Genomic DNA, 22,300 nt, shown 5'->3' with positions numbered 1-22,300 from the left:
GAAACAAGGTTTGTTAGGGAGAGATAATGTTTGTATTAGTCTAGCTGGTACAAGTGGAAAATGTAGACAAGTTTTTGGCATATACTGCTTTAGTAGTTGAAGACATTAGTTCTACATTCCTAATAGCATGTACAGCTGGGATTAGGTTTGTGATGGCCAAGATTAAAGTAACTCTTTCTGTACCTTTCCTCTGGATCTGTCTTCTCCATGAAATAGAACACAGAATAGTTATTTATTCTCCCTTTCTGGCTTTTTCTGCTATATGTCATCTGTTACCCTCTCCTGAGATTGTGTTCCCTTTCTTTGCCTTGCTTCTCCTGGTGTCTGCTGCTTTCATCCCCCTAGCTAGCTTTTTGGCTTGTTTCATTAAACTTTCCTCTGCAGATAATTTGTATGGCTAAGTCGCTGGTTTGTTTTGACTGCTATTTCTCAAGTTGATGCATTTGATCTCCTTGTTGCCTTTTGCTCCTGTAAATCAAAGTATCAAGCTAGCTCCTGTTTACAAGTTTTATTGTAAGCTAGTTGTGCTTGTACAACAGAAACCTAGTTGATTGAGTAGCACTCTTTGGCAGTGGTACATAGCCAGTAATAAGTAACAGCATAGAGTCAAATTGGATAACAATTCAAACATGATTAATGATAACCCTGGTGTATGAATGAAGAGATGAAAATATCTTCTTTTGTTTGATTGATCATTGCACTCCTCAAGATGTGAGATGTGATCCTGTGAATGGTGGTAGAATCCTCATGGAACATGTAGATCTTGGCTGTATTTTGAAGCCAAGAAACCTGAAGCCAGAAACCTGTAACCTGAAGCCAGAAAAAAAAAACCAAAAAACAACAAACAGGAAAGATATCAACCACTTGAGGAAAAAAAATTAAAAGAAATGTTGAATTTTCATATCTTGCTCTCTTCAGGATGCCTTTCTGGAAAGTGTGTTTTAAACAAGCTGAAATCAACGCGGAGGCAGTTGGTCTTTCCAGTTGTTGAACACCAGAGGCAGAAGATGCATGTTCACATACAAGAACACATATTGCACTGATACTGCATCTGGTATTGACAAACACCAACAGAGCTTACCTACATAGAGCAAGTCTTCAGATATCCCACGTACAGTCACATCTCTGTTTTATGGTACAGGGCATACTTTGCTAATGTCTTTGATCTTGCAGTATTGTATGATAATGTCAAGATCAAGACAAATACAATTACATAGTAGCAGATGCAGCAGTTATTTTGGCAAAACAAGTAAGTCAGTATTCTGCTATGTGAACAGATTTTTAAATTTTGTTAATTCTGAAGACCTCTGCAAGAAAACCCAAAAGCAAGGATAAAAGCTTTCTTTGGGGCTGCTTATTACATCTTATTTTAAACAAAAAGAAAAAAAAAGACCATAAAAGAGTGAGTGAAAAATCATAGTAGGCAAACACTTGTTTTCACAGTGGAAATTCTGATAATTTTGCAACAATAGAAGTCTTTTCTATCCTTTGAGAACACCCCAAAATCTCATGGGATAGCTTTTTACTTTTCTTGTAATTTAGGCCCATCATTTACTCTCTTTGATCACCTGTATTAAACTTTTTCATTTTTTTAGGGCAAAGAGTGAGCTGTGTGACATATTTTTGTGGGACATACAGAAAATAGAAAATTGGTCCCTAGTGAGGGATGGCCATAGTTTGATACAACATGGTACAAAAACAAATTTTCACTTTGTAGTCTTGATCAAGATGAGAATGTTTCTCAGTACTTGGCGAAGAGATTGTATGTTTTAATGTTCTTTAACCCTCTCTCTAATGAAGAGGTTGTTTTTCAAACTAATTTCTATTCAAGTACTAAATATTCATTAAGCTACATAAAATCAACCTAAGTTAAGCAGTGATTTTCTTTTGCTGTCTTTCTTTTTGAATTTTGCATATTGACAGAAATAATTTTATAAAAGCCTTTAACAAAGTTTGAAGTATTACAGATAATGAATCAAGGCTGATAAGAATATGAAACATTATATTAGTCAGCTGCATTAGATACTTGGCTTCTTAATCTTTCAGGTATGACAGATACAAAACAATAAAATTGGATGAGACAGGTGGTAACACTATGTAACACATTTGCTTATAACCTTTTGCTTTTGACCGGCAGGAGAATCCCAACCCCCACATAGCATTCCAGAAAGTGCCGCGGCCCACGGAGGGCTCCCACTTGCGGGTTCACATCCTCCCTTTCCCCCGAATCAATGAGTGCCGGGTGCAGGAGCTCCTCCAGGAAGGCCTCGCAAGGAGTCAGGGTGCCCCTGCTGCCACCCGGGGGGACAAGAAGTGCGTCGTTCCAGCAGGTCCCCCTGTTGGTATGTTTACTTGTTCCCCGACTTGCCTATTTGTCATCCTGTCTCATGAGTTGAATATATAATTAGCATGGCTGCAATGCATTGCTCCCAATGTCACGTTAATACTGTATTTTTAGTGATCATAGCAACTGTTAGCACATAGACTTGCCTGTTTGCCTTTGCAATTTTAAAAGACCTTTTGCATCAGCCTTTACTACGAAGTCAAAAATCTGGAGTGCGAGTGGCATAATTACTAACAACAAAAAAGGATTCGATCCAAGTTAGACTGAACTATTCAATTAGATAGCATCTACTCATCTGGGTCTGATGAATATCATCGTAGGTTACTTGTAGGACTGGCTGAACCAAGCTTTGAACTGTTACATTCAGTTCTACATAAACATAAAAGGTTTCTCCTTTTACACTAGTGGAAGACATGTAAATTACTGGAAAAAGGCAAGGAACAAACATAGCTTCTGTCTCAAAATAAATATACCTATATTTAAATACAAAGAACAGATGTAGTAGACATTGTAGGCCTGTCAATTTAATTTTAATGCCAGAAAAATTCTATTAGTCGTAGTCACATTCATCAATGTGAATTTGGCATAAACAAGTATGTTTAGTAAACTTGCAGGACACATGAAGCTGGCAGAGCCTGCAAAACTTCTGAAGGATGGCATTAGAATTCAAATCAATCTTGAAAAATTAGAGATCTAGTCTCTAGTCTCTGCTGAATTTTGTCCTTTACTATTTTTGTTCAAATAAGGTATTGCACTTGCATAGGCATGATCAGCTGACTAGGCGACAGTTCTTCAGAAATTGATTTGGGGATTATAATGACCATAGGGCAAACATGACCCAAGCTATTGCAAAAAAGACAAACATCTTAGTAGGGTGTATAAACAGGAGCACAGTCAGTGAGCCCCATGGAGAAATCCTTTTGTTGTACTTAGTAAGACGTCAGCTGGACTGTTTGTATCCATTTTTGGGCACTGGAATACTGCCTCCATTTTTGGTTCTGTTGGAGGGAGTCCAGAAGGAAGAAACAAGAATGACCAGCGGTCTGGAGAATGTGACCTACAACGAAAGATGGAGAGTTGTTTAGACTGAAAAGTAGAAGACTGAAGGAATGCATGATAGTGGTCTTCAGTTACATAAGAGGCTGTTAAAAAAAGAAAGGGAATGGTCTGTAGTGATAAGAAATAATGAGTTTAACTGTAGCACAAAACTAGAGTTATTTGTCAGGAAAAACTTGGTAAAATGAGGATTGTGAGGCACTTGATTTCTTGTGAAGCCATGAAGTCTCTGTTATCACAGAACTTTGGGAACATATTAGACAAACATGAGAAATAACATAAATACAGTTGATCCTCTCTAGGGACAGCAGGATGAACTAGATGGCCTCTTGAGGCCCCTTCCAGCCCTGTTTCTCTTTGGATTTATGTGAGAAGAGGATAAACTCTATTCACCTGCTTTTGCTGTTGACTATATCATTGAATCTGTTACTTATAGAAAATTTAAAGGGTATATGCCCGTGTTCTGTTGCCTTTATTTAAAAGGCTACATGTAACAGAAGGTTTTCTTTTTTTAAGAAGTTAATTTTTATGTCAAAGTTTTGGGGTTTGGGGTTTTTTTTGTTGTTTTTTTTTCTTTCCAAGCAACAGCTTTCACACTAATACTTCCTGCTGTCCTGTGTGTCAAAATCCTTGGATATTAGAAGCTCATTATTATCTACAAGAAGGGCATATTCTGGATTTATATTCTATTTATTTGATACTAAAGAGAAAAAAAGAATGTTAGTTCTTCCATTCTGAATTTTGTTGAAAATTCAGGGCAAAACACCACATTAAGAAAATAATCTTTAGATTTCAGCAAATTGGAATCTAGGTGAGAGAACAGGTTTGTCAGGTTTTCTTCCATGTCACAGAATTCTTGGCATGACTAGTGAATTCTTTAGGAAAAAATAGTTATCTACTGGTACAAAATATGCAAGGCTATATAGTTCATTGCAGAACACACATGTGTGCATGCCTTTTTTTTTTATTATTATTTTCTATTTATTTATATATTTCATTAGTATGTTAGAGGTTGGAATCTCTTTGTGCCTGTATGAGACAAACAGAACCAGTAGTAAAAAGAATCAACTGCTCTAGTTAAAATTCAGAGCACTGTCGTCTTCAGATAGTATAGGAAAACCAAAGGTTTAGGATCTTATGTTCCCATCCGTGTATGCCTACTAATGGTATTTGTTTAACATAACAAAATGGAGGGCAAATTAAAAAAATTTTTTTTTTCCCTAAAGAACTTTCTGGTATTCTTTGTGGCTCTTGCAGATGACATTTCACAGATGTATATTCTTCTTTTTCTTTCTTAGTTTCCATAATGGAAAAAGGAAGTACAGTTTTCAACAGTGCACAAAGGCTGGAAGTTGTTAGAAACTGCATCTCATTCATTTTTGAAAACAAATTTTTGGAGACTGAAAAGGTAACAAAATAAAATTTTAACTTTCCCAAATAAGCCTCTGTTCTGTTAATGAGTGAATAGAGACTGAGCTTGTCACAAAGTGCATTTTGAAGTCTTGTTTCAAATACTCAAGGTTATTTTAACCATTAAAATGAGTGAAGTAAGCCATAAAACTCATCATCTAAATGCAATACTGTATGCAATATGAATCTAATGGATTTGAAAGCCTGTTTGTAATACTACCTGAGTGCATTGATGCCCTTTTTGCTAATCTGTGTTCCCATTATAAATAGTATTGTCCACATGATTTTTTTTTAAAAAGGGGTGTATATTGGTCTAGCAGTATTGATTAGGAGGAATGTAAACAACAGGTATACATAGATGTTTCAGTGTTTGTCAACCAATGCTCTTTTGAAATTTTCAGTGCAGTAAATTTTGCAGGGTTAAAAAAATCAATAATTTGATAGAATTCAGAGGTGAATGTAAATATTGGGCATGTCTGTCTTCACTAAAATGTACTAGTGAGTTGTCATCCTTGACATTCTTGTTTTTTCACATTAAGAATTTGCTGGGTTTTGTAGATTCTATCCATAGTTTTCAGTTACTGATTCTAGAACAATCACTCAAACTTACATTCAAATCTAATTCTACATATGCAAATGACTGTAAAATTATTTTAAGAATATTTTTTATTTCTCAGAAGAGTATAACTTGTATATCTGTGAGGCTGTGCAGCTCAAGATACAAAATAAGCATTTCTTGATTTACAAGTTATATTATGGAAATGCATATGGGGAAAGTGCTAATAAAATGGGTGGATCTTTCTAAAGAGTTTGGATGCATGTGTAGCACAGTAGTTTTTAACCTCTTTCAACTTACAGGCACTTGGAAAATTTCAGTAGCTTTTTGTGCCCCTGCATGGTAAATTTGTCCTCAGACAATAGGCTGCCTTTTCTTATTTATCTGTTGCCACCCATTAAATCTAGTCTAAAAAGCTGCAGTTGATAATCACTGATGTAGCACTTGCTGCGTCTTTAAAACATTGGCATAAATACTCTATTGGCACTGTTTTAGAGTAAACTGCATAACAGTCTTGTGGCCTCACTGCTATGAGAGGTATGCCACTTCTAAAGCCATTTGTCATTCACTGCTTATCAAAAAACATGCTGGTTGGCCTTGATACGCTGACTCGAGACCTGGCCTGGCTGGTACAGAATAGAACACTTGCTTTCATGAACAATAATCCATTTCTGATCCATTCAGTGCCTGACTATATTCAGTCATTTATTTCTATTTACAGATGTAGGTGAGAAATGCTGTGTAATGCATTGGAAAAAAAAACATGGGAAAAATTTAATACTTAATGACTTAAGCTGAATCAACCATTATGTGAAAGTTTGATATTCAAGCTAATGAGCCATTTCCAAAGTTTTTCTTTACTATACTGTCACTTGAAGTTTCTTAATAAGGAATGAATGATTATCAGTATGAATAGTGCTATTTAATTTCATTTTCATAAAGTTAGATTTTCTTCTCTCCAGACCCTGCCTGCAGCTCTGAGAGCCCTAAAAGGAAAGGCAGCTCGGCACTGCCTAACACAGGAATTAGGCCTGCATGTTAAACAAAATCGAGCAATACTGGACCATCAGCAGTTTGACTACATTGTGCGAATGATGAACTGTGCATTGCAGGTACAGTATATGAAGGTTTTGTTCTTTGGTTGTCTTTGTTTTGTTAGGATAAGCAAAATATTGTTTAGAGTGATGTGGAGAAGCAAAATAATTAAAATATAGGACCATGTGCTACAATGATGTAGCAGATACTACTTGGCAGTGGATTTAAGATATTTATTGTTGGAAGGACAAAGGACAAAATGCTCAGGTCTATGCAGATCTGCCTGATATGAAAAACAGGAAGAAAACTGTCCACATTATTAATAATTTAGATATAATTTAGTTTTGGTAAGTATTGAAGTGATTTATCTTAATGGCTTGAAGTACTTTTTTTAATGAATGGGTGTTAGCTTGTCCAGGTCATTTTCAATTCTGAGCTCCTAAAATTTGTATCACGCAGTTAAAAAAACCGATAAGTTTGTCCTCTTTGTCATCACAAGCGCAAACATACTTCAAGAAGAAAGCATAATTTCTACTTCCATGGTTCATGGTGGTAGTTCTACTTATCACAGTGACATCTTAGTTTGTCAGAGACACACTGAAGGTGCTTGCGGTTCATCTACTAAGTTTTTTTACTGAGAAATTAAATAATTTTGTGCTGAATAAACATCAACATAATAGTGGCAGCTACCTATGAGAGTAATATATGTGGATGACTTCTTTTGACTTTCATTTGAATAGTGTTCTGGTTTAGCTTTACTTGATGCAATTCATTGTCAGAAATATTTTATAGACGTCAGTGTTTTCAGTCTGATACCTGAGAATGTAGTAGTATTTGTTTTAAAATTTGTAATGTGATCACATGTGGTTATAATTTGCCTTGTTGCCCCTGTCTAAGTTATTGTATCAAATTAGGGATTTGATTGAGACTTTGGTATTTTAAGCCCACTCTCCTCTAACCCCAAACCAGCTGAAATTATTTTGCAGCAGTTTGTTGACCCATATTTCTAAAAAGGTGCGTGCTAAATACAGCTTTCACTTAAGTGTTGAAATAAATTAGCATTGACTGAGCAAATGCTACCTCAGGTCACCATCAAATGTAAGTTTTGTTGTCTGTTATATTTCTTGTTTGTTCACAGTAGATATTTTTCTGTTGTTTGGAACAAAATTCAACTTTGCCAGAGCAGTGGTCTTTGGAGTAAAATTACCTACAGTTAGCAGATGAAAACTGAAGTTGACCAGCTAAAATTGCACAGCATGTACCAGAGTGTGCTTTTTTTGGCACAGGCATTGGCCTTTTCCAAGCTCTAAGTTTAGTTTCAGAATTGGAAGAAAAATTGAAATTTTCTGTGAAACTGTATTTCTCTGCCCAAAATCATGACCAATGGAATACTGCACCTGCTGTGTATTCCAGAGTTAGAAATTTTCTTTCAAACCAGAAAACAGGATTGTCGAGATGTGCAGCAGATTTTGCTTCTACTTTTTTGATTATTCCTGGGATAAAAAAAACGAGATGTTTTTAGACAATAGGAATGAAATACAAATCCCCTGTATTTGCTATATCTTAGTACAAAATACATGGCAGAAGAAAATGGGAAGTTGAGGAAATTTCCTTTGCTGAGGAAAGAAATACTGACATCACCTTTTAATAAAGCAATAAAATCCAATTTTTCTCTAGGAAAAAAATGTTATTTTTCTTCCCAGTGATTTGAAGACCCAAGAAGGACCTTAATGTTCATAGAAATGAATGCATCTGAAGTCTTACTGAAGTTAAAATAGAATGGTTTTTTTCTCAATAAAACTAGCAAATATAACTCAAATCATGCAGAGGAAACAGATCAAGTAAGGAGGCATAGTTTTTATGCTTCCCCCCCCAACAGTATTTTCATATCTTTGAAAATATAAAATGGAAATTTCCATTTCTCAGGAGTAAGCTTGGCCAGTATGAAAACATCCGAACTCCTGATGCTGGGCAGCTAGTTAGAAGCAAGTATTTAGTACATCTATTTTTATGACATACGAAATTATTTATTAAGATAAAAGCATGATTTATAATTTGTCTGTGCACTTTGTTCAACTGTATTATTTGGAGCAATATGTAAATTGGGACATTTTGGAGCTTTCCTGTGTCGGTTTGAGGAAAAAATAGATTATCAAGAACTTACTTAAATTTGGCCTTGCTGCAGTGGGACTCAGCAAGTCAACATTTTGCTGTAGAGATGAATTCTTTTAGCTGCAGGTCATAAGACCAAGTAATGTCAACAGTGTCTGTTAAAAAGACACAAAAATCTGATTTAAGAAATGTGGTCTTAACTGGAGATGTATTCAAATTTTAGGGAAATACCACATTAATTATGATGGAGGTTTTGGGGAGAGTTAGACTGTAGTATTGCGTTGAGATGTCACCGAACTATTGGAATTGTAGAAACCATCTCAGTCGTACCACCAGACGTCACAGATTTTTTTGTTAACGTTATTGCATGTTCCCATTGGCTACTGTAAGATACAAACTAAAATATTGCTGTGGCCAGGAGGCATAAGGCAGCTGATACAAAAGCTGAGAGGAGGGGAAGGGCCCAGGCATAGTCAATAGGTTGGACAGAGCCCTGGCTCTCTGCTGTACACGCGGGGTTGAGCTGGCATGTGTGTGCAGCAAGCCCTAGCTTGATGGTTTTCCCTGGGAAATACCAGTCTCTGCTGGCTCACTTGCTCATGCAGATAGGAAATCTAATGCTCCCCAGCCACCAAACCTCTGCTGCTGATAATGTGAATTGTTGCAAACCATGTGTATTTCAAGAGATACAGGTTGGCCATTTCTGAAAAGTGTCTTTTGAACAAGAAACTGTTATTGGCGTGTACAGAATTCTTTGTCTTATTGGGAACAGTGCCACATCTTACAAAACCAGGAGGATTGCATTCTGCAAGTTTATTGCACATCCCTCTGTTACTATTCAAGGTTTTCATGGTTGTTTAGTGTCAGTTTTTGTCTTTTAATAGGATGTGTTCTCTTGTTTTACTGGAGTCCATAAAAATAAAGGTCAGATGCTTTTTCAGAGCTTCTGTATACTCATTTTGTAGATGAAGAGCAGTATGTTAACAAAATGCTAGTAATAATCCCACCATGTATATTGTTGCTGGTCTCATTATACCTGGTGTGATGTGTCTGACACCACAGTCCTTGAGAATAGATTAAAAAAGAGGAATATAATATTCATACCATTGTTTCCAGTTAATAGCTGTTTTATTTTAGTGAAAAAATTATTTAGGCTATATTTCCCCAAGTATCTGATCGCTAGCTATTTTGCAACTGGGACAAAGGGAGGGTGGTATTTTACTGATTTCTCTAGAGATAGCAAAACTTGGGCTAGTGAGATCTCTGGTGTTTGTCAGCTTGAGTCTCTCAGTCCAAGAGTGGCATTCTTCTGAACTATTCTTCTTTAGACTATTTACAGTCTGAAGGTAATGGGCAGGACCTCACTGCAAATTTTTAATAGGCCTGTGATCTATGAAACAGTACAATAGAGCTTCATATTAATCTGCCTTACTTAGCAGGTAGTGAGCTGCATGTCAAGCCTTGTGGTGACTATAGGTGGCTTTACAAATACAGTTGAGGTAAGGCATGATGCGGTAAGACAATACTTAAAAACATGCTTTACCGTGTCTGTTTGTGTCTGGGAAGTATTGACAATCTACTGCTGCTGAAATGAAGATGAAAGAGGTATTTCTGTTCTTAATAGCAGGAAGATCAAAACTACATGGAGATTGTATTGCTCATTGATTAGAGCAGATGTCTTCTGATGAGAGCAATTAAGTCCCCAGTTATTTGCTTTTCTCTCTGCTGGGAGTTGTCACTGGCCACTTGCTAAAACCATTATTGTCAAGCCCTAAGTCAGAATTTTTCCCCTGACAAATAATATACTCTGACAAGCATTTAATCAGCCTGTAGTACAGTAGTGATTAGTATCTGTGATAGCAAAGCAGAAGCATTATGTTCTGTTCCATATGTTATGTAACTAAATGTTAAAAACCATCTACAGTGTTGTGAAAACTTAATATATTGATTGGCTATTTATTCATACAGATAGCACTGTAATGAGAAAAATGTGAAATTATTTCTCTAGAAACTATTTCTGTGGTGTTTGCTATCTGCTGCTGTGGTTACTTCAGAATAATAAATTCTTATTTTAAAAGGTTTTTTCCTCTTTAATTTTCTGTAATGAAATGCTTTTCTCTGACATTTCTAAAAAGACTACTTCACTTTTTTGCAACTAAAAAGCCTATTTTTTAGCAGAGAAACACTTCTATGTAATTATGTTTCCAGCAACACATTGTACTATTAATACTCATTAAGAAATAATGGCAAAAGCCATCTCAAGGCTCAATTTGCATGCTTTGCCATTAATCTATTACAAACAACATGACTTGTCCAGATTTTCAGTTGTCTCTCTGACTTTGCTCTGGCAGCAGCAAGTGAATTCTGTATTTTGAAACATAGTAGCACCTAATTTGATAAAATGGCAGAAAAAGCAAGAAGAGGCCTGAAGATGGTAACTTCTCCCACGTGTAGGTGGAGAGTATTTGATAATCAGAATTTTTTTATTAAAAAGACATTCTAAATAATTTGCATAAAATACTTAACAGTAACAATAAGGCTTCCTAAAAAAACTTTTTTCTGGGGAAAGTTTCTCTTCAGATATTGGAGGACTATGCACTAGCTTCCGTTGCTAGTTGGAACAGATAAAACTCCAAAACTACAATGTAGCAATATAACATTGCCACTCCAAGATGTTGGTCAGTAATATTGCTTAACTGCATATTAATGCTTTTCTTTGGCAAATGCGAGTCAAATTGGAAAACATATGTGCCCCAGACGTCTGGAGTACTTAATCTAAATGTGGTTAGAGTGGGAATAAGGTGCATAAAACTGATGTAGGAAAGGGGTGGGGTCTTCTAATGATGTGATTTAATCTGACAGCCTACAAAGTCACCAATGCTGTTTTAGGCCCTGATTTGCTCCAATGTCACGTCTGTATGAATACACATGTATTGTACCAGTGTAACAGAGAATATCTTTAATAATAGACAAATTATTCATTGTTTTAGTGTTTTAGATAATTTCTAATAGATCACTAGGGCTTTCCATAGTGGCAATAAGCAGATGTGTATCTTTCAAATAGAGTATACTGAGTGTTCTAAAAGTATACTTATAGTATACAGTATGAAAAACAACTGTAGGAAATCTTAGTAGCAACCAGGGCAAATTTAAAAATTTAATGCATCTGTTTTCCAACAGTGACCAAAAGCGGATGAAAGATAGTGTTGATTAATTTTGCCTCTAGAATTTTGCTTGTGACTCTTCTGTATTGCTTTGGTTTAATAAGGGCCCCTTCAGTCTGTTGTGAAAGAAACTTTAATATACAGAATTAAAAACAATGGCATTCTATAAATAATATTAAATTTATTTTTCTTATGGAAGTAACTTCTGTAGTATGTTCTGCCACCAGATAAAGTTTAAAAATTGTCAGTCAGTTCTCAGATTTCAGAGGTTTGTGAATACTGTCCAATAACAAGAAAGATTTTATTACTCCTGAGAGAAAATCAGCCGTGTGTGTGTGTCATATGATTCAAATTCTTGGCAATATAAAGGTTAAATGAACTAATATTTCTCGTATTTTATGTTGAAAACTTATGTTGCTAAACATCTTTGTTTTGGAGGATTATAGTAGGTTTCTCTCCTTTCAGACTTTTATATCATGGCCTGCTTTTTGTTACTCAGTTTGACTTGCGTTCCTGGAAGTAGAGACTCTCAGAATTAATGTTTGAAGACCAGCAGTATTTGAAAATATTTTAAGGTATTTTAAAGCATAGAAAATATATCATGAAGAGAAATCATGGGAGTTTAACAGGGCCACACTTAATTCTATTAATTCATCAGTTATTAACAATTTGATCTTTTTCATTGTGTTGGACATAGTCATGGTATTATTTAAGTGAGAGAAAGGACATTCTAGTGTTTAAGGCTTGGACTTGAAACTTTCAGGTTTAATTCCATATTGCACTGCAGGTTTGGGTTTTGGGGGGTTTTTTTGGTCATAATGGCCACATCATATAATTTCTCTGGTCCATGGTTTATTACCCCCAAAGTAGAAATAACATTTTTTCTGTCCTGCTGACTTTTCAGGGGTCCACCTATAATGTTCTGGACTTAAAGAACTTAAAGTTCTTAAAAGAAGCTGCTATTTCTGAATCTTTCTGATGATGTCTTTTTCCCAAGAAATTGCAAGATACTAGAATGTCATTGCACATGGCTGAACTGATGGTGCTCACATAATTTCTCTACGAAAAAAGATGGAAGTACATTGTAAAAGATTGTATTGCTCATCTGTTTTTATTTTTCCTTTCTTTGCTCTGAGGAGCATACTGTTATATTCATCCAATCTCATTGGATGGCCACACAGTCCAGGAAAAATCCAGTCACAGGCATCTTTTTACAAAATCCAGAAAATAGAGTTTCTTTCTCTGTGGGATTGTCTATGTATGTAAGTATTCACCAAGTAGGTACATGCGTGCTGCTGTCACTCAACATTGCAGACTTTTTAACTTTATTACTGCTGCTAGAAGACCAGCCTACAGTTGCCTACTCTGCAGGTATCAAGGGAAATGACCACCTTGACATAGCAGTAGCCATTCCTCACTGGGCCAGGACTCTCCCTGTGGAGGTTGCAATGTCCAAGTAATTCCTTTCTGCATTACTTAGGGAGACTTGGTTGTGCGGTGATCTCTACAGGGAGGTGTCTGGCTGGTTCTGCATGCGTGTCCGGCCACCAAGGTGGTTGTCTCAAGTTGCATTGAACTGCTTCTGTGGTTTTAGTGAGGAATTTCTTTGATGACCAGGCAGCAGAAGACCATGGCTGCTTTTCACACTGGCACTGTGCCAGCAGAGGTGTTCAGGAGTGAGCTCGTGTGTGGCTGGGCACTTCCTGAATTGCTATTTCCCTGCAGACTTCTGAGACCCTGCTTCTGGTAATCTGGCAGCATTTGTGACTTCTGCTTGGACCTGCCCTCCGTAACTATTGTGCAAGACTGTTACTTCAAGACAGGAAAAGAGAAGGATTAGCAGTCATGAGAGTCCCATGCCGTGCTGTCCATACCTACATCTGCCTTCAGCCTCCCTCCCTCTCAGCTTCTCACCAAAACATCTTGTGTTCACACACTTCTTCCTCCCCTCTATGTATACACGTATGCATGTGCATACACAAGGCACAAGGGTGATACAGATAACTGTCAGCTACATAGAGAAATATATATACTAGTATACACATAAATATAAACTCAGTAGTAACACAGAAGTTAAAATAATCCCCAAGTCCCGCTATGATCAGAGTGTGAATGAGTGTGCATCTCGAACATACGTCTTGAGGGCTCTGGTTGTAGGGAATCCCCTGGTTTGCCCCAGGCCTCTTGCTGCTAATGTGAAAAAGGACCAGAAATGCCAGAATAAAAATGTGATAGTGTTCTCCTTTCTGTTGATATAACTTGCCATAGATACAACTTGTTTTCTGGACTGCAGGATGTGGGGATATTGGTTATGCATTCGTTATATTTCTACGCCCTTATCAGAGCAGGATTCAGCCTGGTTTTAAGGACCTCTGCTTAATATTTTATTACAAATATCAAATGATAGTGGGGTATTGCTTTTAATACAAGAACAAGCAGAAATACACGTGAGCAGCAGCACTGCTGGCTCCTCTGGCTGGTTGCAGCTTTGGGGCTCACAGTGGGGTTTCCAGCTGGGGCTGTGAACAGCCCAGGGTGCCCCGCAGCCCCCTGCTGCCCACAGCCACAGTCACAGTCTCACAGGGGTATTGTACAGCCGAAACCAAGGCCCTTGAAGCAAAACAGCAGCAACAAAAATAGGTATGGGAGGAGCTGTGATGATCTGGAAGAGTTTTTGGCATATTTGAGCAGATTTTACGTGGCATTTATGTAGCAATGTAGGCATTTTAGAAAAAAAATATAGGGTATGTTATCCAAACTGCAGACAGCTGGTCTGTGTCTGGGTTACATTGATTTCAGTCAGGTCGTATCTGGCTTACAGATAGGTTAATAAAAATGTGATAGCCTTTTGGACACAACCATAAGCACTAGAGCATCAGACACCAAATGAGAGTGTCACACCAAGTAGCCCCCTCGCGGGGATAAGGAGAGTGGTACAAACCTACCTGTCCCGGTTGTGTCTCTGGGATGTTCGTCAGCTAGAGCAGTCTTCACTCTTAATGGATACCTCCTGTCATTGGCCTTTGTTCAATCCTCCTGTATTTGCTGTTAATGCAGGGCATGCTTGCGTGTGTTTGCTCACACATAGGTATCTTATTGAAACCGTGTAGCTTCTTGGAGTGTTGACGTGGTAGGCTCTGACTGCTCTTAAGTGTTCATTACTGTTAATTGTGGCCTTGTGGTTGCCAAGTGTTCCTAATAACTCTGTGTTCTAAATATTTTTGGTCGTCTTGATGAAAAGCAGACATGTACTTATGCGCTACTCACTGCTGTAAATAAGACAAGTCTGGTTTAGGAATTGTGTTATACTGCTGTGTAGTTGCTCTCCAGCCTGTCTGTGAAAGAGGTGGACTGATGAAGGGTAGTAAAAAAGAAAAAAAAAAAGTCTTTGATGTTGGAAAGAATAGATGTTTTACTAATAGAATGACTTCTGTTTTTACAAGTTTTATATCTAATAAAAATATGGAAGGAACACATGGAATTTTGTTTTTATTTTAAATGTTATATCTGTATATAATGTGTATTTCAGTACAGGTACATAATTCCATATAGATTTGTGTATAACACTGTTAGGTATGTTTACATGTGCTTAATCTGTATTGAGTGTCACTTTACGTATACAATAAGTAACAAAATATTATACAGTATTGATGTACTGTACCCATTCAGTGAAAGTAGCTCTGTGGCCACCCATATGCACATGTGTATTTAGCTTTAGTGCAGTCTTTCATTACTAAAATGAAGGGGAAGAGTTTGCCTGTTGAACATAGTTTCACTCTCATCTTCCCCCCACTGCACTTCACCCTTCAAATAAGTGTTAAACTGAGGTAGCTGAAGTAGAGCAGCTGAAGTAGAATGCTTCTCTGCACTGTGAGCAAGGTGTGTGCTCCCTTGATCATTGATGATACTTAACTTACTGGAAGAAACATGCCATACAGAAGACTGGTTTGTTGTTTCTATAAGGAATTTTATGAAGTTGTCTGTTTTTAAATGCGTTATTTTGCAGGAATTTGCATAAAAGTACCGATGGGTGGCTGTAAGAACATCATCTTTTATTTATTTTTCACATACAGTCATTTCTAAAACAGAAAGAACATTGAAATATATTCAAAGTCTTCTAATCATTTCGTTGCTATAATGTTTGTATAACCATTGGTTTAAACAATTGAAATCTTGGCAACTTATATTCAAAAATTGAAGTGTGATGTTGAGATAAATACCATAAAACACAGGCCAGTTCTGGGTTTTGTCAATATCTTGTGTAAACTGCAACAAACGCATTAATACGACAAACAAAAAATAGTGACCATAGTTCGCATTTTAGTATTATTATTAAGGAAAAAAAGCTTAAGAAGTGATTTCTTTACAGTAATAGACCTACCTCTACAGTTACATAAACAAAAAGTGTGTGAAGTTATAGAACAAAAACAGAAAATTAAGGTATAAACAAAGGAATGTTTGACAATTTACATATGTTATAAAAAATTCTTGGAGCTGTTGACATTAATTTTCAATATTATAGCCCAGGTTTATGGCTTACATGAGGTTTTTTTTAGGATGCATGGGAAAATGCCATGTAAACATGCTACGGTGAAGATTACTTTTAGTAATTCCCCCCTATACACAGTCAGGGGGCAGGCTGTGGTATCTAGTGATCCAAAAAAGTATTTAAAAATAACTTCACCTAATGTCTATAGATTAAGGAAACAAACAAACAAAAACCACCAACCCCCATCCCCGCCTCTCCCCCCAATTCTTCAACTCTAAACTCCAAAACTCCACTTGGGAGCTAGGAATTAAAATTTGAATTGCATGTTTAATAGTCTAAAATCTACAATGTTTGTGAGTACAAATAGAATTAACTTTCTATCTCGATTATTCAACTTTTTAGAACAAAAGCAACTTATTTTGATTAAATTAATTCTTCTGGTCAGTTGAACAACTTGTAAAACCTTTGCTTTCAATGTTAATCAATTAAACATCACTTTAGAGAATAAATATCCTTTGTTATACCTAAATAAGTTGCTTACAATTGGCATGTAATATTCTCTATCCCTTCCAGGTGTATGGAATGAAGTATCTTACTAGATCATCTCTTACTGTAACTGTGGTAATAATAATACACTTAAAATCAACATGGATTATGAGGATGCCATGATTTTCAGCGCTTCTTCTTTAGAAACTTCATCTTTTTCCTTATCTGCATTACAATATTCTGTCTACCTCAAAACCATAGGCATCTGAGTTTTATGTATTATATATACCTTCAACAGTACTGATGATTTTAATTCTCAACAAATTTTCATTTTTCTTCACTTGCAATACCTTAATGTAATTGCTCATATTTTATATATTTTCCTATACTTCCAAGTCTCACAAAATTTCCACTTAGACAAGTACATTAGCGTTAGTACAATCTAGATTCACAGATAGCACAAAATATGATGCTACCCACAACATTTTCTTGATCAGCGTCTGTCTTATGTGCCAGCAGAAGCTGGGGTTCACACTCTTAAACCAAATAAAATCTACTGAATAATTTTTTTTGTATTAGAGCAGAGGCAAAACAAGTTGTTGTTTTGGACATTTTTTCTTTGTAAGAGAAAAAAATGTTAATGCAGGCAAAGCCGGTAGACTAAAACAGCCTTTAATTTATTGTTTTCAGGCCAAATTCAAGATTCTAGACTATCGATTTCATTGGAATTTAGCCTGTTATATTTATGAAGTTGAAAGGTGTAATTGCTTTTGTGAAAAAAAATTTAAAGGAAAATATTTATTTTAATGGACTATTTTGGAGCCTTGCCGTTGTCATTTGGGAATAGATGAAATACTAACCATATGTGGTTCTGTTTAAAAGCCACAGGCCACAACTACAGTTACGTTAACGCAATTTGTTACTCAGCCTCTGAATTGCATGTGTAAGAAAGTCATAGACTTTGATCCTGACTTGATTATGATAGATGGCTGTTATCTTCCCAATCCCCTATCCATTTAGCCTCCAGCCCTGCAGAGCTAGTTACCATGTAAAACATTTTCTGTGAAGAAACCTGATGCTAGGCTTGGGGTTTTTCAGTTACTTTTCACAACCTCTCAGGCATAGTCAGTACACCAGCAGTGTTGCATGGATCAAAACATGAAAACCGCAACTGCGGAGAAAAACCAAACCAGGGTGCTGAGAGGTGTTATGAGAATCACTTCTTTGATTATCCATATTTCAGCTAAACTTTAACGAAGGGCTACCAAATGCATTTTTCATGTGCTCACTGCAAAGAACTACTTCAGGATAATTTGGTATAAAAGTGCCATATAACAAAGATTTCCGTCAGTCTTGTCTAATTTCAAATTGAACGTACAACCTGCATATGAAAACAGTAGGCATCCGAACTGATTAACTTAAAATCAATCCAGCAAACCATAATTAACTATTCCAAACCATAATCATCTATTCATGGAAAATGGACTCATGGAAAGGTGTAAGATCCTACCTGAAGTCTACTCGAGAGTGCCATTTGGTGGTGTTCGTTCCTGGCTTCAAATCTGGGGGCATTCTGTGCTTAAAAGTGAGAACAGGTGTACTAAAATATATGAGCATTCCAATTACCACTTTTATACAGACATTCACTTTCTTCAATAGCCTACTTGAAATTCATGTCATCTGAGATCACCTAGGAGTAATCAAAACTGTGGGGAGTATTGCTGATTCTTGGATACGTCTTTCCAGAGCACGTTAAAGATTATGCAGCCAGAAATTTTCTGAGTATTCAACAAACATTTTTGAGGTTACGTGTTGTCCATTCAGGTTTTATCGATCTCCATAAATACTGTGTTTGGAGAAGGGGATTAGGATTTGTTGGGGGTGGAATGACTTCTTTTCCAAGTCAGCTTGAACCAAATAATGTTTAGCAAATTTACCTAAGTCAGCATATTTTCTTGGTGCGCATTATTTCCATGAGGAGTTTGAAAATTTTTTGTTTCAGTTACTGATAGTACATGCTCTTGGGAGCATGAAGAGAAACAAATGAAGATGCTTGCTAAGAGAGAGAGGGAGTATTACAGGGAATGTCAGATGTTCCCTGTTACCTCTTAGTAAAGGGACTATGTTCCACATTTTCCATCTTAACAAAAAATTAAAATATCCTACATCTATTCCTATCTCATTTTCAACATTTGAAACATAATTATGTACTTAAAATAAAATGAACAAGTGTGTAGCTCAGTTTTCTGGTCAGTAAAAAGAAGCTGACCTTAGAGGTCCTTGGGGGTAGTTGAAATTCTGGTGGAGCCTGTAATCTCCATGTTAGTGATGAAACATCTTTGGCTACTCAGGCAACAGTCTAATAAAAAAGAAATCATGAACAAATTAATTTTCAATGAAGTCATTTGCAGTCAAAACCTAAAGACTTTCAAAATTCTCCAATAAAAGTTTTCCTGAATAAAGGCTTTAAAAAACTTACTGAAAAGACTGTAACCAACATTTGATCATGAACTTTAGTATCTAGTGCAGAAACCTTTATCTTGTACCATACCACTGTAAAGCTTGGTTCTGTCACAATTTTGTATGAATATGTCACTTCTTAGAAATAAAACCTGAAGTACTTATTCAAAAATGAATTTTGATTAGCAATGTATGCAAGAACTATAGTGGTTAGAAGTATTTAAAATCCATGTTATTAACAAAAAATGTTGATATATTTCTTTTTCCTAGTCAGCATGCAGCTTTTCAGTTCAGAATAGATGCCCCTGGAAGCAGCTAAAGCAATGTTCTTTGTGCTTTCTTGGTCTCCTTGTTATTCATTTCTGTATTCTTTTCACTGTGTTTGGTAGTCATTTTTGGCAGTCATTTTTTGGCTAGTATGAAATCTCTTGCATTTATTTTATCATCGCTCCACAGTGATTTCTCCAACTTTTTTTTTTTTTTCTCCTCATGACAGACAAACAACTTTACTAATCATTATTACAAAATAGTTGCGTCTGTTTAGGAAATCACATCAGTAAAAGACATATCTGGAAACAAAGCATGTACAAGGGCATGTAGTGATAGGACAAGGGGTAATGGCTTTAAACTGAAAGAGGGCAGATTTAGATTAGATGTAAGGAAGAAATTCTTCACTGTGAGGGTGGTGAGGCACTGGAACAGGTTGCCCGGAGAGGTTGTGGATGCCCCATCCCTGGCAGTGTTCAAGGCCAGGCTGGATGGGGCTTTGAGCAACCTGGTCTAGTGGAAGGTGTCCCTGCCCATGGCAGGGGGGTTGGAACTAGATGATCTTTAAGGTCCCTTCCAACCCAAACCATTCCATGATTCTGTGTTTCTAAACCTGATGTTTTGAAACTCTGCAATTCAACTGAGAGGTGTTTCCTTAATTTAAGATTTCTTCATGTCTTGATTTGAGACACTGTTAGGTTGTAGAACTTTTATGTATTCCAGAAATTGTTGCAGTACTGTAGACTCTGCTATGATCATCTAATGATTGCCACTACTACCATATAGATTTCCTTTATCTCACTTCCCTGATTACTGGTATGCTAGTAATAGTTGGCAGGTAGTATGCTTTTCTGAATACTATACCTTTAAATTTATTTTTTTGTTAACTTGGTGTGTGCCCGGATGAAGTAATCATATTATTTTAGATATACAAAAACTTCCATTCATGTGTTGATCTCACTAAGTTAATTATTATTATGAGATAGGGTAATCCTTATTTTCTTGTGTACTGGCTGCAGTGATGCCATTATTAAAAACTAATGAAATAAAAATGCAACACATAGTATATTTCTGTACTTAACTCATTCAGCATGAAGATAAAGGATTTGGGTCAAACATTTAATGACAAGGTATTTTCTAGAGATTTTCATCAAAATCAGATGTGCAGCACCTCGTGTTATTGTTACAGCAATGGTGAATTTTGGCTGACACTTAGCTGTCATGTTTAAGGTCAGAAAAAAATCATGTACTTCGAAGGCAATCATGAATTGTTTTGAAAACTTGGGAAACTATTTTTGTAGTTGCGTACCAGATACTTGGTAAATTATCACAAAAAAGTAAGACCTTTTTATCTTTGCGTTCTTGTACTTTGTAAAAATTTATCAAGTTTAACATACTTCTTGAGACAGCAGCTGTATCTAACTATTGGACATATACCTTTATTTAGTATTTTATAAGACATTATATATTCAATATATAATATTAAATTTAATTTTTAATAATACCTTTTAGCTTATAATATAAAACTCTGGTGCTTATCAGTCAGCTTTTTCCTTATTTTATTTTAAAAATAAACATAAATATTTAAAATCAGCTATTGTAAGATAAAAATACTTAATTTTCCCTTTATTGTTATAAAAATATGATATTAGCAGATTACTTTCATGCAGATATTCCCAGCTATAGAGTTAAATGGAAATACTATAATGTGGTCTAAACTTCAGTGATAGCCAAGGGGGTGGGGAGACGAGAGAGGTTGTTTTGGAGAAGAGTGAGACTAATGTAAGTATTTATGAATTTAATTTATTACTTCATTTGTGTAAATAAAATATAACATAAGATCAATTGCAGATTGAACTGTGAATGCAAAATGGTGAGATAATTTTTTGACAACATGTAATGTTTGTTTATAGTGACAGAGGAGCTTTGTCTTCTCACAGGGAGGAGGCTATTATTAGTCCTCTACTCAGTTGTGGTGCATCAAAATGATTTCCATTCACACAATCAAATCCTTGGGATGCATTACCTGGCAAAATAGCTTATTTTCTGCACCTCACTGAAAATACAGCAAGTTTGCTGTTCAGTTCATGTGCCCTTATTCAGGTGGATCCAGTGGTACTGCTGCAAGTGCCATGCTATGTGTTTGGCATCCTTTCTTCCAGGCTGACTTAATCTGTTTACGTACTGTGTGCTCTCTGGAACAGCTTGGACTGCATGTCACTACCCTTCCTATACACCACTGCATCATCTCATTCATGTGTCTCACTCCACAAATGGGCATCAGTATACTACACAGTAGCATTTGTACTGTGCTTGTGCATCTATCTCTCTCACTGTGTTCATATAGAAAGCCCAGATCTTTATTATTTATTATTTTATTTTCTGTGGAGAGGAGAAGGTTCAAAGAAGGAGAAGGATGGTACATAAGAGTATTTGAAATTTTCATTGAATTTTTTACTAAGATCACCTAACGCGATGTCTCACAGTACTGAATCAAAAGCTACACTGTTAAATGTCCTTACAAAACAGCAAAGAACAAGATCCAAAAATTTCAGTAGCATAAGGAGCTTGGGTAAAATGTGGCCATCAGACACTAGCATGGTACTGAAAGAGAAGGCAACAGGGACTGTGGGATTCCTGTCAACTCTGATAGTAAAGGTCTTCCTGAAAGCCTAAGGATTTCTTTGCTACTTAGAATTTTAGGTAAGATAAAAGGACTGAGAGGATGGTGAAATGTATCAGAATATCTGTTTGTATTTCTTGTTAGGAAGAGACAGATTAGAAATATTTGTCTTTTGAGACATCACATTTTTGTCTATTGTACATGGCTGACAGTTCATGCCGATAGAGTGTGTTTCATTCATTATACACACTAAATAATGCCATATTGTCCAGAAATTAGATATTGATCTTCAGAATTC

The 22,300-nt window shown here is 36.2% G+C and overlaps 1 protein-coding gene across 7 annotated transcripts in view; it reads left to right on the top strand.

The window, feature by feature from the left end:
* The window catches only part of SBF2 (SET binding factor 2), a 283,574-nt gene that overhangs the window by 167,952 nt on the left and 93,322 nt on the right, over window positions 1–22,300 (top strand). For all 7 annotated transcript variants that reach the window (XM_075048066.1, XM_075048070.1, XM_075048067.1 and 4 more), the window contains exons 14-16: window positions 2,138–2,342; window positions 4,699–4,808; window positions 6,329–6,478. In XM_075048066.1, the coding sequence (XP_074904167.1) occupies window positions 2,138–2,342; window positions 4,699–4,808; window positions 6,329–6,478 (465 nt within the window). The remainder of the gene's footprint in view (window positions 1–2,137; window positions 2,343–4,698; window positions 4,809–6,328; window positions 6,479–22,300) is intronic.

The sequence above is a fragment of the Buteo buteo genome, chromosome 16 (genome assembly GCF_964188355.1).
Source record: "Buteo buteo chromosome 16, bButBut1.hap1.1, whole genome shotgun sequence".
In the NCBI taxonomy this organism is placed as follows: domain Eukaryota; kingdom Metazoa; phylum Chordata; class Aves; order Accipitriformes; family Accipitridae; genus Buteo; species Buteo buteo.
The sequence above is the reverse complement of the archived record's forward strand: the minus strand, read 5'-3'. Positions and strand labels throughout refer to the sequence as shown.